We start from the raw sequence: 21,654 nt of genomic DNA, 5'->3' as shown, positions 1-21,654 counted from the left end.
CCTGATTTCACAGTTGAGGAAAGGGGAACGTTGACTGAGAACGAGGAGGAAGCGAGTTGTAGATCTAGCCTTGTGTTCACACGACACCAGGCTGAATATGAGTCACTCGCAGGGAGCTCAGCTTGGTGAGGTCCTCTGGCTGTTGCGGCCTTTTCTCCTGCACGTTGGACCACACACATTTTCCCGTGTCTTTTCCCTAGGATAAAGGCTCACTGATGGCTCAGTTGGGAGCAGTTGTGGCTGTGGCTTCCAGTTTCTTGTGTGCATCTCTCTTCTCAGCTGTGCACAAGATAGAAGAGGGACATATTGGGGTATATTACAGGTAAGACAGAGACAGGGCAAAGTCGGCAACTTCTGTTAAATAGCTCCCTTTCCTGGTCACTGCTTTCCTAGCAGATACTGCTGAACATCTCTGTTTATATTTCCTTGAACAGGGGAGTCTTTTCAGATTGAGCTTTTTATGTCAGTAACCATGGAAAAGAGAATACACACACACACACATATGTAAATTTAGAACTTCGCTTAGTAGTCCAAGATGATGCCATGGGTGGTGATTAATAAATGTTTATATAGATTTAGAGGCAAAATCTAAAGGAAACTGGTGCTCCTCACAGATCATTCCTAAAATACTGTTTTCTCCTACATCCCTCTGGCAGTCTTAGCTCTACACTGCTAGGTTACCTTTACAAAAGCCAGCTGAGTCCCAGTTCTTGATGGCAACTTGAGAAGGTAGCCTACTCTGCTAATTTAGGATACTCTTTTGAAATTAACATTTCAGCCAGCCTGGGTAATATGTGAGACCCTATCTCTAAAAAATAAAAATAAAAAAATTTAATTAGCCGACTCTGTGTCACGCACACGTAGTCCTAGTTACTCAGGAGACTAAGGTGAGAGGATCACCTGAGCCCAGGAGATTGAGACCAGCCTGAGCAACATAGTGAGAGCCCATCTCTACAAAAAGTAAAAAATTAGCCGAGCATGGTGGCATGTGCCTGTAATCCCAGTTATTGGAGAGGCTGAAGTGGGAGGATCACTTGAGCCCAGGAGTTTGAGACTGCAGTGAGCTATGATCACACCACTGCACTCCAGCCTGGGTGACAGAGCAAAACCCTGTCTCTAAAACTAAATTAAAATAATATTAACATTTCACGAAAAATGAAAGAGCCTGCAGGTTGACTTATGTCAGTCAAAGCAAGCCTTAGGATAGTGGTTCCTACAATAAATTTAGGAGCCCATTATGTCACTGTTTGTTTTATTGGTTTTTTTTTAATTCTTTGCATAATATAAAGCAAAGAAGCACTTATAAGTCGGGTTGCTTTCTTTTTAATAATCTCCATGACCAAGTTTTTTGCTTTATGTCTTTGTGAACTCTTCTTATATGTGCTGTTGTGATGCTTATTTCTGGATTGCTAACAGCAAGTTCTAAAACTCTGGAATTCCTCTCTCCTTTAATTCTTTCTCCCCATGATCTGCTTACATGTTCCCCAAAAAGGCTTTTAACTTTATCATTTACATATAACTTGATTAGAAAGGTAACTCTATTGCCAAAACATATATTTCAATTACTTATAAAGTACTTCAAATTATTCTTTTGGTTGGTCATGTCAGTGGACTCCAGCATTAGTGCAGGTAGTTGATAACCACATTACTGGACTTAACTGCCCTTATGGATTGCCACAAGCCCAACAGATATGACAAAGTAAAACAGACTTCATCTTCTTTTTTTTTTTTTCTGAGACTCAGCCTGGCTCTGTTGCCCAGGCTAGAGTGCAGTGGCAAGATATCAGCTCGCTGCAACCTTCGCCTCCTGGGTTCAAGCAATTCTCTGCCTCAGCCTACCAAGTAGCTGGGATTACAGGCACCTGCCACCATGCCTGGCTAATTTTTGTATTTTTAGTAGAGACGGGGTTTCACCATGTTGGCCAGCCTGGCCTTGAACTCCTGACCTCGTAATCTACCCACCTCAGCTTCCCAAAGATTACAGGCATGAGCCACTGCGCCTGGCCAGAGTGCCTGTTATCTAAGTATACCCATGGATTCCGCTGTCTTTTTTTTTTTTTTTTTTTAAGACAGAGTCTCACTTTGTTGCCCAAGCTGGAGTGCAGTGGCACAATTATGGCTCACTACAGCCTCAACCTCCCAGGCTCAAGCAATTCTTACATCTCAGTCTCCCAAGTAGCTGGGACTATAGGCATGTAACCACCACACTCAGCTAATTTTTTTCCTTTTCTTTTTTTGTAGAGACAGGGTCTCACTGTTTGAGACAAGTTGGTCTCAAACTCCTGAGCTCATGCAATCCTCTCACCTCAGCCCCTCAAAGCGCTGGGACTGCACTAGCGGATTCTGCTGTCTTTTTTTTTTTTTTTTTTTTTTGAGACGGAGTCTCGCTCTGTCGCCCGGGCTGGAGTGCAGTGGCCGGATCTCAGCTCACTGCAAGCTCCGCCTCCCGGGTTTACGCCATTCTCCTGCCTCAGCCTCCCGAATAGCTGGGACTACAGGCGCCCGCCACCTCGCCCGGCTAGTTTTTTGTATTTTTTTTAGTAGAGACGGGGTTTCACCGTGTTAGCCAGGATGGTCTCGATCTCCTGACCTCGTGATCCGCCCGCCTCGGCCTCCCAGAGTGCTGGGATTACAGGCTTGAGCCACCGCGCCCAGCCTCTGCTGTCTTTATTCCATTTAGCCTGTGTGCCTATTTTTCTCATTGCAAAAGCATGAACAGTGGTTTTATGTTTTATCATCAGGCTTCCTAGAATATTAGGATCTAGCTGAGAGGAAGAAAGGGATCTGTGGCCATGGCTCCAGCACATGTCACTCTCTATTATGTGTTTATAGGGCTGAAGGGAAAGTTGACCCTCATGATATTGATCTAATAGAGCCTTCTTGCCAAACTGAAGCTGCCTGTCTCTCCCCCTCCTCTGCAGAGGTGGTGCCCTGCTGACTTCGACCAGCGGCCCTGGTTTCCATCTCATGCTGCCTTTCATCACATCATATAAGTCTGTGCAGGTACGCTTGTCCTCTGTGGTATGACTGGATGACTGCAAATTTGGGATGTTAACTAGTGCATGATTTGAAATTATTTAGCCATTGAATGAGTAAAATGCCATTCTAGAGAACAATATAAGGATAATTTATATATATATATATATGTTATATATATAAATATATTTTTTATATATATAATGAGGCTGGGGATTATTCCTTCAAGATAAAGCCAGAGAAGAACCTGTTTTGAGTATATGGAAGGAAAAGTCGGGGTGTATGTGTGTATGTTTTAAATCACAAGCTACCATGTTAGATGGAAAGAAAACATAGTAATTTTGCTGATTCTTATTTGAATTCAGAAATATGAACATAATTTTTGCAGTGAGTGGGGAGGAGTTGAACTAAGTGAGGGGAGGTGACATCTAAAATAGGAGTGAGGTTAGTTGTGGCAGATCAAAAGCCTGGCTAAGTTAGATTCGCCATCTCTGAAGTATGTCCAGCCAAGAAGAATAACAAGATTTTACACTTGACACTGATGCAGGAGAATGTCTTGGGATACCTGCTAGGCATTTTCCCTGTAAGTTTCGTGTGCTGTTTACCAGGCTTTGTGGCATTCAAAGTGCATTCAGGTACATTGTCTCATTTGAGTCTTGTAGTAATCCTGAGAATGGGCTGGGCAGCTGTTAGGGTCTGAGACAGGTTAAGTAAGTAATCGGCTGTTTCAAAACTAGTACAGTAGCCCTCCCCCTTATCCATTATTTCACTTTCCACAGGCTCAGTTACCCACAATAAACCATGGTCTGAAAACAGGTGACTAGAGTACAATAAGATATTTTGAGAAAGAGACCACCTTCAAATAACTTTTATGATGGTATATTGTTATAATTGTTCTATTTTATTATTGTTGATCACTTACTATATCTAATTTATAAATTAAACTTTATCATAGGTATGTGCTATAGGGTTTGGTACTCTCCCCAGTTTCAAGCATCCACTGGGGGTCTTGGAACATATCCCCCTGAGGGGATAGACAGTGCCTACCATAAATAGAAGAGGTAGAAGCAAGCATAAGTCTTAAGGTGCCCAATCCAGTGTCATCTTCACTAAACCATTATTACTCAGTTTGTTTGTGTGGTGGTTTACTTACAGCTGGGGCAGGGGCCTTTGCTTGGCTTAGCAACCCTATGAGGAAGGAGGATTAGGTGGGGTAATCATGTTTAATGAAGGCAATGCTCAACCCAAATGGTTATTCCAGGACAAAGGCATTTAGGATTCTGAAACGTAAGTTACTTTGTCACTGCCCATCTCTAGCACTTTATGTTTCCTCTGTTTCCAGACCACACTCCAGACAGATGAGGTGAAGAATGTACCTTGTGGGACTAGGTAAGGTACCCAGAATAAAGCTTTTAAGCCCAAATAAGTCAGAGAAAAGGCTATCTGGCTGGCTGCAGGAAGAGACAGTGAAAAGGGAGGCACCCTTTCTTGGTTAATTCCCTGTCTCGTAGCTCCCTATATTGATTTGACCAGGTGGTGGAGTGCAGTAGAGGAAATCACAGAAGGTTCAGGAGGGGCTAGAATGCCGTATGTAATAAGGAGTTTGCACTTATTCTATTATAAGTGAGGATTGGCCAGGCGCAGTGGCTCACACCTGTAATCCCGAGGCAGGCTGATCACAAGGTCAGGAGATCGAGACCATCCTAGCCAACATGGTGAAACCCCGTCTCCACTAAAATACAAAAATTTAGCCAGGTGTGGTGGTACGCGCATGTAGTCCCAGCTACTAGGGAGGCTGAGGCAGGGGAATCACTTGAACCTGGGAGGCAGAGATTGCAGTGAGCCAAGATCATGCAGTTGCACTCCAGCCTGGCGACAGAGCGAGACTCCGTCTTAAAAAAAAAAAAAAAAAAGAAGTGAGGATCACTATTCACAACAACAAAGACATGGAATCAACCCAAATGCCCATCAACGATAGACAGGATAAAGAAAATGTGATACATATACACTATGGAATACTATGCAGCCATAAAAAGGAACAAGATCATGTCCTTTGCAGGGACATGGATGGAGCTGGAAGCCATTATCCTCAGCAAACTAGCGCAGGAACAGAAAACTAAGCACCACATGTTCTCACTTATAAGTGGGAGCTGAATGATGAGAACACATAGACACATGGAGGGGAACAACACACACTGGGGCCTGTCAGTGGATAGGAGGTGGGGAGAGGGAGAGCATCAGGAAGAATAGCTAATGGATGCTGAGCTTAATGCTTAGGTAATGGGATGATCTGAGCAGCAAACCACCATGGCACACATTTACCTATGTAACAAACCTGCACATCCTGCACATGTACCTCTGAACTTAAATGTCAGGAAAAAAAATAAAATTTTAATGTTAAAAACAAAAAAAAGAAGTGAGGACGCACAAAGGTTTTTAGCAGATAAATGACCTGATACAAGAAGATAACTTTTGCATAACTAAGGAGAATGTCATAAAGTTAGGGGAGACCTTCAGGGCAAAGAGATCCGAAGAGAACATTACTATAGCAGTCCCACTGGAAAGCAAAGAGAGTTTAAACTGGGATAGAGTAACAAAGAATACCACAGAGAAACACTCTGACAAATCCGGAATTGGAACATCCCACAAGATCACAGGCCTGATCTCTTCACAAAGTGGTCGTATTTAGAGGGATGCTGGATTGAATGGAGACTTACAAGAGACATAAACAGAAGCAAGGGTGAGCATTGATTAGAACCCGGTTCAAAATTAACAGCTATAAAAGATACAATGGGAACTGTGTGAGTCCACTCAGGCTGCCATGACAGAGGACCACACACCAAGGGACTAAAATAATAGATATTGTCTCACCATTCTGAAGGCCCAAAGTCCAAGATCAGGGTAACAGCAGGGGTAGTTTTGGTGAGACCTCTCTTCCTGGCTTGCAGGTGACCACCTTTTTGTCATGTCCTCACAAGGCCTTTCCTCTTGTGTGCAAGAAGAGAGAAAAAGGTGTCTGGTGGATACCAGACCTGTTGGATCACAGCCCACCCTTATAACCTGTTTAACCTTAATTACCTTCTTAAAGGTCTAATCTCCAAATACAGTCACATTGGGGGTTAGGTCTTCAACATATGAATCCGGGGGCGAGGCATACACAGTTCAGTCCATAACACAAACTGTTGGGGAAATCTGAATAGGGACTGGGTATTAGGTGATATTACAGAATTACTGCTAATTTTCTTAGGCTTGAGAATGATATAATGAGTGTGTAGGAGAATGATCATTTTAGACCATGCTCGCCAAAGTAAAGGAATAAAGTATCCTAACTGCAGCTTACTTTGAAATGTTTAGAGAAAAAAAAAAAGGCCAATAAATAAGGTAAAATGTTATCAGTGTTGAACTCAGGTGTCTGGATATGGATGTTAGTTGTACTATTCTTTCAGCTTCTCTATGTTTGAAATCTTTTTATAATAAACATTTGAGGGCAAAGGGAGTGTGACACTAAAGTAATAGTGAAGACAGTTTAAGAAACATTGACCATAACATTCCATAGTAACCTTGTAAGTTCTAAAAACTTCACCTTGACCCTCCTTAGTCTTTTCTGTGCAACTGATTAATCAAAAGGCATTGCTGATTCCAAAGATATGAGTTACTCTTTCATACTGTTCCCCAAAAGTCTCACTCGTGTCTTTGTAGAGATGTTCCTAGGCAGTGTGATTTCTCAGGAGAGTATGTTGTTGCCATGAGCCCTGCAGAACCTCCTGCTTGGAGATCCAAGCTGCCTTACAACCTCCTGTGAACTCTTCTACTCCTTTTCTGCCAAGCCCACATCTTACACCATCGCCCTGGGGGACTGCACCATATCCCAGAGCTTCCCAGTGACTTCTTGTCCATTCTCCCTCCAATAGTGGTGGTGTGATGATCTACTTTGACAGAATTGAAGTGGTGAACTTCCTGGTCCCAAACGCAGGTACGTCTTAACAGTTTATTCCCACCACCAGCTCACTTTCCCCAGCATGCCACTCCCGTGTCTGTTGTAGCACCTCGAAAAAGGAGAGCTGCTGTGTCTGAGGGCATTTTGAGTCTTGCCTTTTCTTATGCCAAGCCCTCTCCTTCCCTCTCAGTGTATGATATAGTGAAGAACTATACTGCCGACTATGACAAGGCCCTCATCTTCAACAAGATCCACCACGAACTGAACCAGTTCTGCAGTGTGCACACACTTCAAGAGGTCTACATTGAGCTGTTTGGTAAGAAAGTCTCTCCTGAGCGTGCCATGCTTAAGCCCATGTGTCTCCACTGCCTAGTGCCTGGCTGCCTGCAGGGTGTGATGGGCACTTAGGGACAGGAAATGTTAAAGAATCTCGTGCTCAGGAGCTGGTCACAAAGGAATTCCTGGAGAGTGCTGATGGCAATGCAACAAGATCCTTAGAGGGCTGGAGCTTTGGGCACAGGGATCGTAGTGGAGTAGAGTATTCACTTCTGGCCTCAATCAGATGCTGGAGTGGAAATATGTTTCCACTGTCCCTAAACTGTCATTCAGTAATGAAGACAAGATCCATTCTAGAAGAACTGCAGAGATTTTCCAGCCCAGCATCCTCATTTTAAGATGAGGGTACCGTGACCCAAAGCGAGAAAGTCGCAGAGCCAGGTGCCAGTTAGTAGTGGAGCTGAAACAGGAGCTTTCCTCTCCTGGCTCTTCAGCATTCCTCTCACCATGCCACACTGAATGGAGGGCCCCCAGGAATGGGTGATGAAAAAGACATGATTCCTAATTCTAGAAGTGTGATGAGAACCATAGTTCCTTCCAGTTCCCAGAACCTTTGTGATTATTATTTTTTTACTCTGTACCTGTAGCGACAAATAGAAAAACACTTTAAACAAAAAGACTCCACGTGCCTAAGTAGATATGTTTTGTACTTATTTTTTTTTTTTGAGACAGAGTCTTGCTCTGTCGCCCAGGCTGGAGTGCAGTGGCGCAATCTCAGCTCACTGCAAGCTCCACCTCCTGGGTTTACGCCATTCTCCTGCCTCAGCCTCCCGAGTAGCTGGGACTACAGGCGCCCGCCACCTTGCCCAGCTAGGTTTTTTTTTGTATTTTTTAGTAGAGATGGGGTTTCACTGTGTTAGGATGGTCTCAATCTCCTGACCTCGTGATCCGCCCGTCTCGGCCTCCCAAAGTGCTGGGATTACAGGCTTGAGCCACTGCGCCCGGCCTTTGTCCTTTTTACCTTTTTCAAAATAAAGGCAACCTGACTTAGCAGCAAAGGAAGGACACAGTTGGGTAACTGTTACAACCTGTTTGCAGTCAACTATTCTGTTTAAACTCACTGCCAGAAATTCTCTAATAGCCAATGCCAAAAGTAAATGAATTTTTAACCAAGTATAACTATTCTTGACACTAGGACTGGAAAATGATTTTTCCCAGGAATCTTCATAAAAGGGACCCTGAGCGAGAACATTTTTCATAGCAGACAGGAGGAATCATCCACATCGCCAACAATCATAATTAAGCAAACCACCTTTTGCACCATTTAAGATTTAGGAAATCATCCAAATTACTTTTAATGTTTCTGCAGTAGAAAATGAATCTAAATTCATTTTATAGGGTTTGTAGTCTTTTATCGGTTTGGGATTCAGTGTGCTTTTAAGAAAAAGTTGGGCCGGGCGCGGTGGCTCAAGCCTGTAATCCCAGCACTTTGGGAGGCCGAGACGGGCGGATCACAAGGTCAGGAGATCGAGACCCTCCTGGCTAACCCGGTGAAACCCCGTCTCTACTAAAAAATACAAAAAACTAGCCAGGCGAGGTGGCGGGCGCCTGTAGTCCCAGCTACTCGGGAGGCTGAGGCAGGAGAATGGCGTAAACCTGGGAGGCAGAGCTTGCAGTGAGCTGAGATCCGGCCACTGCACTCCAGCCTGGGCGACAGAGCAAGACTCCATCTCAAAAAAAAAAAAAAAAGAAAAAGTTGGTAAATTTGCCATTGATTTTTTTTTTAACCTCAAACTAATAGAATTGTATAAAATATTAATTCTCTCTAGCCATTGTCTTAGGGCTTGTGCCATTACATGAACATTTCAAAGCACTGAAACAAAAGACCAAGGATCCCCAATGTCCCTGGAGAGAAAATTAAAATACAAACTTGTTTTTCATTAGAAAACTTACTTTCTTACGGCTAAAGTTGGTAGCTTAGTGAAGTACAGCTGCTTGTATGGAGAAGCTGGGGAAATATATTTGCTTTGAAACTTTTTTTTATTTTTACATCTCAGTCTTGCTAGCAGGCACTACTTGGCTTAGAATCTGTCATATCCATAAAGGAGGAGCTCATGTTTCTAGTCCTGGCCCTTCAACTCAGAAGGTTCTTCTATACTTTCCTTCTCTCAGGACTCCCATAGCCCAGACTTTAAACATGAAGCTGCATAATTTTCATCACTTCTTACTCTGCCACATCCTCTTTGCCCATGTTATTAAAGTATTATCTAATACTTACTCAGAAGTTTACCTGAAGAACCTCTTTGTGTGTTCTTAGTAATACAACTTTTTTTCCTGTCCCAACACCTTTTAATACAGTTGGATAAAAACATGGATACAAACACGTGGATATAGGTATCACTGAAGCAGTCTGACATAAAATAATACCTATATATACAACACTCCTCTGCAAATAGCAAATGTAAAGTAAAAGATACCCAACAGATCATTTTGTTTATCTCACTATCATTTATTTATTAATCTATAACATCTCCCTCCCATGTGTCCATGCAAGGAAGCAGTACTAGCTGTCCGACTAGAGGGTAGCTCCCTTGGGTTACCTATTGAGACCCCATTTTCATTCGGATCTCACTGCAATCTGGCTTTTCCTTCTTTGAGTATAAAGTCTGACATGGGATGGCTCACCTATAGCTTCAGTGTGTGAAGTAAAGAAAGCAGATTCTGGCTTTTAATGGGTCTCCTCTGACAGTGAAAGATTCAAACCACGGCCAATTCCAAGAACCCTTCTAAGAACAGAGACAGAGTCACTTCAAAGGATCTGACTTGCTATACTTAAATACAATTCATGCTGCTTTTCTCTATGACACACCATAATATTTTGTCCAAAAATCTTGAAACATGTTATTAACTTTGAAGAAATAATAAAACCAGCCACTTTAGAGACTGGAGACACTCAAGCACTGATCTATTCATAAAGTTTCTACACAGCTGAATAAGTTTGCATTAAATGGACAAAAAAAATAGTACAGAAAACCTAAATAGAGAAAATAGAAAAAAAAAAAAAAAAAAAACAGAAACAAATAGAGAAAAATTCATCTCCTAGAAAGCAGGTCAAATGCACTCAGTTAAAAGACCTCACTGCATGTAGGAGAATCAGTGGGAAACAACATAAAGCCTTCTGCTAATACATAAATAGGAACCAGTCTATGTAATCAAGAAATTACTTTGTCTCCTGATCTAAATGCTTGCCTCCAGTCTAGGGCTCAGAAAAAAAGCCTGGTTATTTGAACTGGTTGTCAATCAAGGTCCCCTTCATTTTCGCTTTCTTGGCTTCCCGTTCAGCCAGCTCTTGTAGTCGTCTCTTGCTCATGCCTTTGCGCTCTAGCTGTTTTTCAATCACTTTGGCGTTCTGTGCATATGAGTCAGCAACTTCCCTAGCCTCAATCTCCTCTTCCTCTTCATCAATGGTAGACACAGTGACAGAACTGAACTTGCCCATGTCTTTGGTCCGTTTGGTCATCATCACCTTCTTAGGAGGCTCTTGTTTCTGAGTATATATGTTCGTTTTCCCAAAGCCCTGGCCAAACTTAACTACAGCTCCATCCACAATGAAGGTAACAGGAGCATTCTTCGGCTGGAATTGGTAGAAGAGCGGCAGTCCACACTTTGCACATTTCTTTCTGTACTGTCGTTCAATGCCTCCAGGTCTCCGCAGATACATAGTCTCTTCATCTTCTGTGTTACAAAACTTATGGGCATGTTTGGCAGCATCAATCACACGGGACCGGTCCCGGGGCCTCATAGGCAATTTCTCTAACTGACAGTCCAGCACTAGGACCATCTGGCCGCACAAACAGTAGTACACATGGAGGGGCTTCTCACCGTCGTCATATTCCTCCCGGTCCCGAGTGTCAGAGCAGACTACTGACCGAGACACTACTTTCGGCATGGTTTCCAGGAGCAACCTGAAAACTCTACGCCAAGAGGGTCGCGGCGAAATGACGTCACGAGCGCGCCGTTCGCCTTTTCCCTGCGGTTACCTTAATAATATAACTTAAATGGCATTTATCAACATTTCCATAACATATGAACATCAGTATTACTAAAACACCTTGAAAAGTATTTCTTTCACATTTTCCCGGTTAGCTACTAGCCCATGGCCACAGGCTTCCACCTTGACTGAGATATAATTTGGTCTGATGAATGACGTTATTAGCTTATGGAGGACACGGGCCATTTAAAGTTTGATTGGTATTCTACTTAAAATTACTTAAAATATGAAATGTAATATTTAGTTCTAGTTGTTAAATTGGTTGACCCCTAGCAGGTGGGAGGTGCCGACTTGATGGCATTTCTCCTTCGGTGCTCAGGCTTGTGAGAGCATATCCTATATGTAGAAACGTTACCGTCCCTTGTTTACTGATAGTACTGTCTTAAAATCCTAACAATCAAGGCCCACCAATTAAACAAGCTTGTTATTTTTGCTACTAGCCAGCTTCCATGGGCCTCCATTTTGGCATCAGTAAAAGGACGGAGACTTTCTCTTCTTCAGAGGCTATTTGAGCACAGGTGACCACAAAAGGACTACTTAAAGCAGATGGCAGCTGACAGCGAAGCAGAGATGTGGTGTACAAGTCCCAGCCTGATTTCACTTAGTCTTTTTCTCTAAGCCCCGCCGGGATCTTATCGAGGATCTCATGGGCAGAAGGCAAGGAAGGGGATTCTAAAACCTGAGAAGCCCAGGCCAGAGAAGGCAGCTTTGGTGCTGCTTTTCTGAGATTGCAGCTGGAAAGGAAGGCAGGGGGAGAGTCGGTTACAGCTGTTCCTACATTTGTCTGTGAAACAACTCATGTGGATTCCAGACAAAGAAATCAGGACCAACGCAAACAGCACATCAAAAGCCTGGGGCTCGTTTCCAGAACTGTACATTTTAATTTTCCCTTACTGTTGTTTGATGGAGTTCCTAATAGAAACAGTCTTCCTTGGGGCTCTCCTTGACGTCAAAGTCTGTTTTTCTTTTAGAAACTTCTAAAATTACTAGATTTAATGTGCTCAGCTCTTTCCACAAAACCTAAATAGCCATTCCACCTTCCTTCTTCAGGGAAACTGAACCTTCCTTCTCTTTGGCTGCTGTTGTCTAGGGAAAGGCTGCTGCCTCACGCAAGAAATGTGCTAGAATTGTTTGTTCTTTTTTTTTTCTTTTTAAGCTCTCACCCGCTGTAGGGCATGGTTAGTATTTTCAGAACAAAGGTTGAGTTTTATCTTGAGGCACAGAAATAGAATGCCCTTGCATTCACCATGTAGAGGGCTGCCTGCGTAGGCTGCTTCAGAAGTTGGGCAGGGGATCTTTAGATTTGTGGGCTTTGATAAGCACACTCCCTTGGGAGGGTACATTCTTGAGCTGGTGACTAAACTTGCACTTTACCCTCATCCTGCCCTCCCTCATCTAGAAAGTGTAACAACTCCTTTTTCTCTGTCTTTTCTTTATTCCAGATCAGATTGATGAAAATCTCAAACTGGCTTTGCAGCAGGACCTGACCTCCATGGCCCCTGGGCTGGTCATTCAAGTAAGCATTGCTGCATGGGAGCAGCCCCTCTCTCTCTGACACTGCATCCCTTCTCCCAAGGAATGTCCTTTTTGTGCAGGAAGATCAAGGCCCAGTGGGAACTGTGTGTGTCCCCTCACTACCCTCACTTTCCCATCAGCTGCTGTTTTAATCTCTCTCCAGGCTGTGCGGGTAACAAAGCCCAACATACCAGAGGCAATCCGCAGAAACTACGAGTTGATGTGAGTATACCCTCTGCCTGGGCTGTGACCACCACTGACTCCCACCTCCCACCTCCCACCTCCCACCTCATCCCATCCCAGAGGTAACTGAAGCTGCCAGGCTTCTCGGTTATCCCCTTGCTGGAGGATTTGCCACAGCCCACTGCACTGTAAGATTGGGCAGGCACGTCAGGGCCACCACTGGGGCTCCCTGCCTGTGATTGAGAACACCAGGATAAGCCCTGTAGAGCAGCGATGTTTTGAAAAGGGCCAAGGGGCCTTGTTTGTGTTCAGTGACTCATGCCCAAGGCGTAGACAGGAGCAAGACACCAGTAAGTGGACAGGCAGGTGTATTTTACTAAATTATGTTTTATTTTCCACAAATGAGTTACTTGGGAGGAGAAGAGCTATGTTACTGTCAGCTTTTATAGATCAGCTTTTACCTGGGCCATGGAACAGCCTTCCAGGAGGAGTAGGAAATGGGAGTTTGCCTCTCTTCAGCAGAAGAATTCGACTTCTCCTGGGGACAGTGAAGCTCCTGAGTTTTCCATAGCTGCCTCACAGCTTTTTCTCCTCTTCAGGGAAAGCGAGAAGACAAAGCTTCTTATTGCAGCCCAGAAACAGAAGGTGGTGGAAAAGGAAGCAGAGACAGAGCGGAAGAAGGCGCTCATTGGTCTGAATGTGGTTCTGTGATCCCCCTTTCCAGGCAGAAGGGCTGGGGGTGGTGGGAACATGCAAGGAGGCTGAGGCCTGGTGAGACCCCATGGTCCTCCAAACCACTTCCACAGCGCAGGAGTGGCAGGTAGACTCCCAGAAACAAAGTTGAAATTGTCAGATCATGGCCAAGGGTAATGAGTTTTGAGTTCCCACTTATTTCTTAAATGAAAGAAGCCCCGCCTGTTTTTTTTGTTGTTTTTTTTGTTTGTTTGTTTTGTTTTGGAGATGGAGTCTTGCTCTGTCACCCAGGCTAGAGTGCAATGGCATGATCTCAGCTCACTGCAGCCTCCACCTCCCAGGTTCAAGTGATTCTCCTGCCTCAGCCTCCTGAGTAGCTGGAATTATAGGCGCGTGCCAGCACGCTTGGCTAATTTTTGTATTTTTAGTAGAGATAGGGTTTCACCATGTTGGCCAAGCTGGCCTCGAACACCTGACCTCATGATCTGCCCACCTCGGCCTCCCAAAGTGCTGGGATTACAGACGTGAGCCACTGCGCCCAGGCTGTTAATTCTTCATAATAATGGCTAACACTTAATTAAGCACTTACTGTGAGCCACATACTTTTCTAACCACTTAATATGTGGGTTAAGTCAACCCTCACAACCACTGTGTGAGGTAGGTTCTGTATTATCCTTAACCTCGTTTTATCAAACCGAAGCACAGAGGGGTAAAATGCCGTGCCCAAGGGCATATGGCAAGTAAGGGGTGCAACTGGGGTTCAAACCAAGGACACTGGCTCTAGAAGCTATGGTCTTAGCCACTGCGCTGTATTATCAACAACCAACCTGAGCCCTGTCTACAGTGAAGGGCCAGGCAGAACCCTGCTAGAGTACTCCATTCTTATAGAATATTCCTTTGGAGAAGTTCCCTTGTGAAGTTAGGGCTCATGCTTCCTGCGTTGGGCCCAGGTCTCCTCGGTTACTATCTCACGCCGATAGAAGGGGGCTGTGCTCACTGGCACATCCCACTCTGCCCATGTGTGCCCTCACAGCTGCCCTCTGGGGGCTCTCCAGCCAAGCTGGCCCACCAGGACACTCAGCTCGGGTGAAAGGTGAAATTAGTCAAACTCTGAAATGCCAGAACCCTAAGTCTTTCCTCACTATCATTTATGCAGAGGCAGAAAAAGTGGCCCAGGTGGCTGAGATCACCTACGGGCAGAAGGTGATGGAGAAGGAGACTGAGAAGAAGATTTCAGAAATTGAAGGTAAGCAGAAGTGGCTGTCATGCCTGAGTCCTCCTCAGACCACGCCCTGGGGCCAGTGGGTAGGGGAGCCATTGCCTTTGCCCTTTAACTGTGCTCAAGGATGTCATGATCTCCGCACAACAGCAGCTTTTCTCCATGCGGAGATTTGAATTTTGAAGCGACTGTGGCCAGGCTAGCATCTATTTTCTACTTCAGAGAGCATTTGTTCATTCAGCAAATGTGGCTTGACTACCAGTATGTGCCCAGCATTTTGTTAGGCATGAGAAAAAGGAAGTCCCGTAGACCTGCTGTCTTGGAGTTCCCAGGCTAGCGGGGCCTTGGAGCGGTGGGAGCGTACTCTCAGCAGTTGGCTCTCCCCACTGCCTTAGCTTCTTCTGCTCCAAAGTTGGTCAGCGCCATGGTTTTGGGCTCCAAGTCTGTTCTCCAGGTCTATGCAGATACTAAGCCAGGTTTGAAGAAGACAGATTTTCAGCACCTGTCAGACAGGAGCTGGAGAGAAAGGTTTTCTTTGCTGGCTTTTCTGAATATCATTCACCTTCTGTTCCTGCTCCTAAGCCTGCACCTCCTTCCCACTGCCCACCTCTTCTTGGGGTGGCTTATTTCAAGCAAATTCCAAGGCAAAACTGGGACCTCAAGGCCCAGCTTCCGGCTACAAAGTGTTATGTCTAATTATACTCATTATTGGGCCTGTCAGGCTTTGCAGGGGCCCATAGAGGAGCCAGTTAGGATTTCACAGATCAGTGGCTCCTCATTAGGGAGCTCTTAGCAAAGCAACACGTTTTTATTTCTCACAAATACATGTCATCAAGTGCTCAGGCCAGCTGAGGGGGCCTCATGGCAGCCAGAACCCTGGCTGGACTGAAGCTCCTTCCACGAGGGGTCACACTGAGGGCACGCAGTGAGAACCCACCCACAGACTGACCTTTCTCCCAGACATGTTGCTACATATATTTCTCACATGAGGCTGGCCCATTCCCAAGGCAAGGAGGTAAATATCAAAAATTTTCTATCAGCTTGACAGAAAGCTAGTCTCAGAGCTGATTAGGGAAGAATATGGCTTACACAGTGGAATTAAATAGGTCTTAATCCAAACACGTGTTGGTCTGGACCATGGCATGTAATTCTCTCTCAGAATCGCGCCAGCTTAATCACTGTTAATTAAGACCTTTTTGAAATGATTGATGGAAATAAAAGGGAATTGAAGTTGGAGAGGGACTGAACTATGTTATGTTCATGGCATTCAGTTTTAGGGTGGATCCACCTCTGGCCGTACTTAGAGCCACCTTTGAGCTTTCCTGCTTTTGCTGTGTAGCACAAGAGGGAGGAGTGGCAAGCTCTGGCCTAGAGCTTGAGGCAGGGTCCCACTGCTGTGCTTCACAGACATGGATCTCCAAAAGAAGTAAGACAGGAAGCGCTTCTGGCTAACACTGCTTTCTTCCATAGCACTATCAACATGTATGTTTGGGCCATAGCCACAGACTTGCTGCCCCTGTCAAAGGGAGATGCTTTCAAAACACTTTTTCATCTTAGTTAATCCTTACAACAACTTGTACAATAGGGGAAAATGCATGTAAAACAGAGGACAAAGCAGTCTCCTCCAGGTCACAGAGGCAATCGGGGTGAAGTTCCAGGGACTAGAACAGAGTCTTCCCATAGCCTCTGCACTTCCTGCAAAGAACTCAGTTTTAGCACTTCACCAAGTTCACTGCACTCCTTCCCCCTCAGATGCTGCATTTCTGGCCCGGGAGAAGGCAAAGGCGGATGCTGAGTGCTACACTGCTATGAAAATAGCCGAAGCCAATAAGGTAAAGACCCTGCACAGCCTGATAAAGAGGAGTCTGGGTCTGGGTCTGTATTGTGGGAGAGTTTCCAGTGTTGAGTGCCTACCACCACCCAAAGCCCTTCATGGCCAGAACTGAGGACACCTGTGCTGTGTGGTGCAAGTACTTTCCTTCTTGGACATGCCTTGATAGAAGTTTAGTTTAATTTTGTGTTAAACATGGAAACTTTTAACTTTTGCAACTCTGCTCCAAGATCTGAGATGACTGTCTCTTACAGAAATGTAACAATGAGACCACAAAAAGTACATAGGGGCATAAATATTTGACAGAGAACCTCGTCATAGGAAAACTGAAGGGGCACCACCCCCGTCTTCTCTAACATGGTTCCACCTAAGTCTTCCATACTTTTTTTTTTTTAAACAGCTGAAGCTAACCCCTGAATATCTTCAGCTGATGAAGTACAAGGCCATTGCTTCCAACAGCAAGATTTACTTTGGCAAAGACATTCCTAACATGTTCATGGACTCTGCGGGCAGTGTGAGCAAGCAGTTTGAGGGGCTAGCTGACAAGCTAAGCTTTGGCTTAGAAGATGAGCCCTTGGATACGGCCACTAAGGAGAATTGAAAAAAACTTGATACGACTGCAAATGACACTTAAGCAGATCTTTATTTTTTAAGATGAATCAGAATGTTCCTGCCTCCCCCACTACCTTCTCTGTCTTCCAATTACTGTGGTGAAAAAGAAGAAATGAACTTAAATCTACTCCCTTTCCAGGGAAGGGAGGGTGGGGACTGTTGGGGGGTTTTATTTCAGGTAAGCAGTTTATATGACTTCCAATAAGATTTGTAAACCATGGGCTTGACCTTTGACCTCTAGACACTAATTTTATCCTTTGAGGCTGGCTTAATTAGGGATGCTATCATTAAGGAGGGGGAGAAATGTAGAGTGTTACCTCCAACTGATTTGATTTCCCTTATTTGGGAAAATGCAGTCCAGTGTTCTCACCTCTGCCTCCGAGGTGGGAGATGTCTGTGGGTGAGGCTCAGCAACTGAGCAAATATGTGCCTGTGAGTTTGCCAGTAGAGCTGTGAAGAAACAGCTGCAGAGAACGTTCGACCTTCCTGGCATTCTTGTCCGCATGTGTGTGAGTTATTTTAGAGGCGTGCTTTCTTGAGCCCTCATAAGGAAGTACTGGTGCTAGGTTTTGCAAGATTTTGTATACACTTTGCTCCTTGCCCTAGGGCTCAGAGTGGTGGTTTCTGACTACATTTCTAGAGTCAGAGCTTGATCACCACCACTCAATTATTTCTGCATCTTTTCACCTATCCTGTGATTTTTTTTTTTCTTCTCAAAAATTCCGTTCATTAGTTCCACTCAGTATCAAGAAGACAGGGACAAACAACTCAGGTGTCTTAACAGCTGCTGGAGTGGGATCCTTGTTATCTCTCAGCCACTGCAGGACCTGCCTGACAGGTTATGTGTGCACCTCGAGATGAAGTGTCTTTCTATTGTTGTAGAGATTCTGCAGTGAAGAGGTCTGACACCATGTGTGCAGGAGGAGGAACGATCAGTCAAGAGATGTCCTGGTCTTAATGCCTGTGGCTTGTGCAGGGAGTGGGTCTGACTTAGTGATAAAAGGACTCTATTCACTAAGTAGCCTGTGTTTTTAAATCCAGGGCTGCAGGCAGCAACACAAGTCAGGCTGAACATTCAGTCTCCAGGGACAGCTGTGTGGAGCAAGTCAAGAGTTCATGCCCAAGTCCCCAGGTTGGAATGGCTGTGCCAAAATCCATTCAAAGGGTTTTCTTTTTCATTACTAGTCAGAACATTTTGAGTCGCCCTGGGAGATTCAGGATGGGGAGAGCAAATTTGAACAAAAAGTTTTTCTTATATCCTGAGATTGAGGGGCTGGGGGTGTCCAACCTGTATAGCCCATGGATTGTGTCTAGAATTAAGTGGAGGGCAGCTATCTGGAGTTAACTTGCAAGCATATTAGTGCCCTTCATGACCACCTCTGGCTTCGGACTCGGCCCTGTTACGAGCTGACCCCCCCACCCCCTGCCAACTCCTGTACCCCTCTTCCCTAGGTGTATCTGTGAATGGTCCTTTCTGGCAGCAGTCCCTGCCTTCTTTTTGGGCCCATGCCCAGACTTCTGGTTTAAGGAATGGTCCCAGAGCTTGGACCAGCTTGCTCAGGAGTTTTGGGAGCATTGAGCCTGCCTAGAAACATACAGTGTTAGCTCCCCTTACTTCAAAGTTGCCCTTCTCTATTCTGACCTCTGGGACTTCCAGTCCTGGGCACAGTTCTTGCAGGCAACAAAATGTGCCTGGGAGTGATGGATTTTAATGTGCTCCAGAGTCCTTTCAGAAGGTGGTCATTTCCCTTGGCCGGGCATGGTGGTCACGCCTGTAATCCCAGCACTTTGGGAGGCCGAGGCAGGTGGATCACCTGAGGTTAGGAGTTCGAGACCACCCTGGCCAACATGCAAAACCCCATCTCTACAAAAAATAGAAATACTAGCTGGGCTTGGTGGCAGGCACCTGTAATCCCAGCTACTTGGGAGGCTGAGGCAGGAGAATCCCTTGAACGCAGGAGGCAGAGGTTGCAGTGAGCCAAGATCACGCCACTGCACTCTAGCTTGGGCAACAGAGCGAGACTCCGTCTCAAAAAAAAAAGGTGGTCATTTCCCAAGACCAGCATAGGGGGTATCCATTTAAAATACATCCATCTTCCTCCCATTTCTGTGCTATTAATCACTTATTAGAGCAACATGACATGCCCAGCATCCCCACTTCCCAAAAATGTCTGCTCCTTCTACCCTGAGCTCTTGTTGCCTAGGCCTCAGAAAACACCAATTCACCACAGTAGAACTGGGAGCAGGGATAGCTCAGCTTCTCTGAATAGCACACTTTGCTCAGGTCTTAACTCGAGGGCCTCTCCGGTACTAACATCCTGCGATAGCTTGTCCCATGACCACAAAAGAGCCTCAGTAGAGTCAAGTCCTGCTGCAGCTGCCCCGCCCCAAGTTTCTATCATTTCCTCTTTAAACAAAAAATACGTTATCCTACACATTAGTGTCATTCCAATGGTTGTCTCTTATCTGTCTAAATAGCAAAATCATGGAAATCAGCTGTTTTCTTTGCATAGGACAACTAACCCATCTGTCTGTATAACTTTGTTTTTATTTTAACTCTTACTAGAAAATCTAATCTTAAAACATTTGAATTCTAAACATGTAAAATGTGACACCTGCAATTTTGTAGACAGTGAAGTCATGGCTGCTATTTATAAATGGAACATCTATCAAAATAAGTAACTGTTTATAAAATTCAGTTTTTGTAGGATTTTCCAAGGAGGAATCACCTTGGTTGAATGTTTCTCACTCATTAAACTTTGCAGAAGTGATTCATATTCAGTAGTTTTTAATCACTTTTTAAAATACAAGGACCGAATGTTTGCAAGGAAACCAAAGTTTATTAATAATTTTTATATAAGGAAAATAAAATAGATGTAGAGGGATCTGTGATCATATAAAAAGGGAGGGTTACTGAAAGAATTTTAGCAATATATTGATTCAGGAAAAGGAGCTGTTTTATAAATGATCATTCACTGTTCCTGTGGTTCTATGTATCTTTCAAAACTGATACCTTTACTATTTAAAGAGAGTAAATAGTGAAAGTAAGATGGTCATACTTACCGACTTTATCTATTTAAGTTTGATGGAGATAAACTATATCTTGGCTAGTGGCTACTGTGTCTGTGAATGTAACCAGTACTTCTTTAAGCTCTATTCAGTAGGGTTCTAGCCACTGCTTTTTTGTTGTTTCTAGCCACTGTTTGTTTTTTTTTTTTTCCTTGTTTCCTTATAAAAGAGGTAATAACCAATCATTTTGTGTTTGTATTTCCATTCCTTTTTATTTCTGCCTTTGTGTAGACTGATGATTAAATAGTCAAACTACTTCTACTTTCAAAGAGCCCCAAGGGCTTAATGACCCCATTTGTAACTGAGAAATGATTCTTGTTTTAGTAATCATTCTATAAATGATACTGCTGGATTGATTGCCTTAGGTTGATAGCTGGAGGAATTGTTTTGGACAATACTAACAGTCCCATGTGAATTTATGTCTTAGTTTTATTTGCAGTCTTGCTAAGTAAAATGAGTCTTTGTATCTACTTTTTTATTAAAGTGAAATTTAGCAATAGCTAATATTAGGTGACATAAAGAAATGAAACATCCCCAACTAGTGAGTTAAGTACAAGATCTCTCTAAAAATATACTCAGATGAAAATCTAGCCCCATTATCGATACAGAATTTGTGAACATGGCATAATTCTTGGTAGGTGCTATAGAGATTTATCATTTTAAACAATTCACACACCACTGCAATTCAGCTCCAAAGGACAAAGATATTTTCAAGTAAACTAAAACTCATTTTGTTATCAGTTCAGTGGACGAACTCCCAGTCTTTACTCTGGAAAGCTGCCCAGCTTAGGGTAGCCAGATAAAGCATAAGATACCTAGTTAAATATGAATTTCAACAATGTACAATTTTTAGTATAGGTACTATATGTCATAAACACTGCATGAGACATACTCATACCAAAGAATTTGTTGTTTGTGTGAAATTCATATTTAATTGGTTATTCTGTATTTTTACTTGTTAAGTCTGGCACCCCTAGCCCAGGCTTTCTCAGGTTTTTTTAACGGGGCTCCCAAGCTTTTTCTATTGATTTGAGAGCCTGCTACACAAATAATATGATCTTAACAATTGAATAGGTACATTAAGAGTGTAGTTACTGGAGTTAGACTGCCAAAGTTCAAATCACTGCTCCACTACTTCTTAGGTGTGTGGTCTTGAGTAAGTTTTTTGACCTCTCTAAGCTTCAGTTTCTTCATTAATAAAATGAGTGGCTTATATGAAATAATGCATATGAAGGGCTTTCACACTGTACCTTGCATGTATATATTCAAAAACAACTTATTTTCAATCTGGA

The 21,654-nt window shown here is 43.9% G+C and overlaps 2 protein-coding genes across 5 annotated transcripts in view; one reads left to right on the top strand and one right to left on the bottom strand.

Annotated features, from left to right (window-relative positions):
* The window catches only part of ERLIN2 (ER lipid raft associated 2), a 372,918-nt gene extending 351,329 nt beyond the window's left edge, over positions 1-21,589 (top strand). For all 4 annotated transcript variants that reach the window (XM_050801353.1, XM_050801350.1, XM_050801351.1 and 1 more), the window contains exons 2-12: positions 201-322; positions 2,922-3,003; positions 4,319-4,365; positions 6,888-6,949; positions 7,104-7,229; positions 12,683-12,756; positions 12,919-12,977; positions 13,538-13,629; positions 14,788-14,877; positions 16,603-16,682; positions 17,082-21,589. In XM_050801353.1, the coding sequence (XP_050657310.1) occupies positions 216-322; positions 2,922-3,003; positions 4,319-4,365; positions 6,888-6,949; positions 7,104-7,229; positions 12,683-12,756; positions 12,919-12,977; positions 13,538-13,629; positions 14,788-14,877; positions 16,603-16,682; positions 17,082-17,282 (1,020 nt within the window). In that variant the 5' untranslated portion in view covers positions 201-215 and the 3' untranslated portion in view covers positions 17,283-21,589. The remainder of the gene's footprint in view (positions 1-200; positions 323-2,921; positions 3,004-4,318; positions 4,366-6,887; positions 6,950-7,103; positions 7,230-12,682; positions 12,757-12,918; positions 12,978-13,537; positions 13,630-14,787; positions 14,878-16,602; positions 16,683-17,081) is intronic.
* Positions 9,678-11,203, bottom strand: LOC126961217 (STING ER exit protein-like). The gene has a single exon (XM_050801362.1). The coding sequence runs from the start codon at positions 11,136-11,138 to the stop codon at positions 10,470-10,472; it is 669 nt and encodes a 222-aa protein (XP_050657319.1). The 5' UTR covers positions 11,139-11,203; the 3' UTR covers positions 9,678-10,469.
* Positions 21,590-21,654: the final 65 nt, after the last annotated feature.

The sequence above is a fragment of the Macaca thibetana genome, chromosome 8 (genome assembly GCF_024542745.1).
Source record: "Macaca thibetana thibetana isolate TM-01 chromosome 8, ASM2454274v1, whole genome shotgun sequence".
Classification (NCBI taxonomy): Eukaryota; Metazoa; Chordata; class Mammalia; order Primates; family Cercopithecidae; genus Macaca; species Macaca thibetana.
The sequence above is the reverse complement of the archived record's forward strand: the minus strand, read 5'-3'. Positions and strand labels throughout refer to the sequence as shown.

Coding starts and splice junctions, on each gene's coding strand:
- LOC126961217 (XM_050801362.1), bottom strand. CDS start 11,138: ATGCCGAAAGTAGTGTCTCGGTCAGTAGTCTGCTCTGACACTCGGGAC.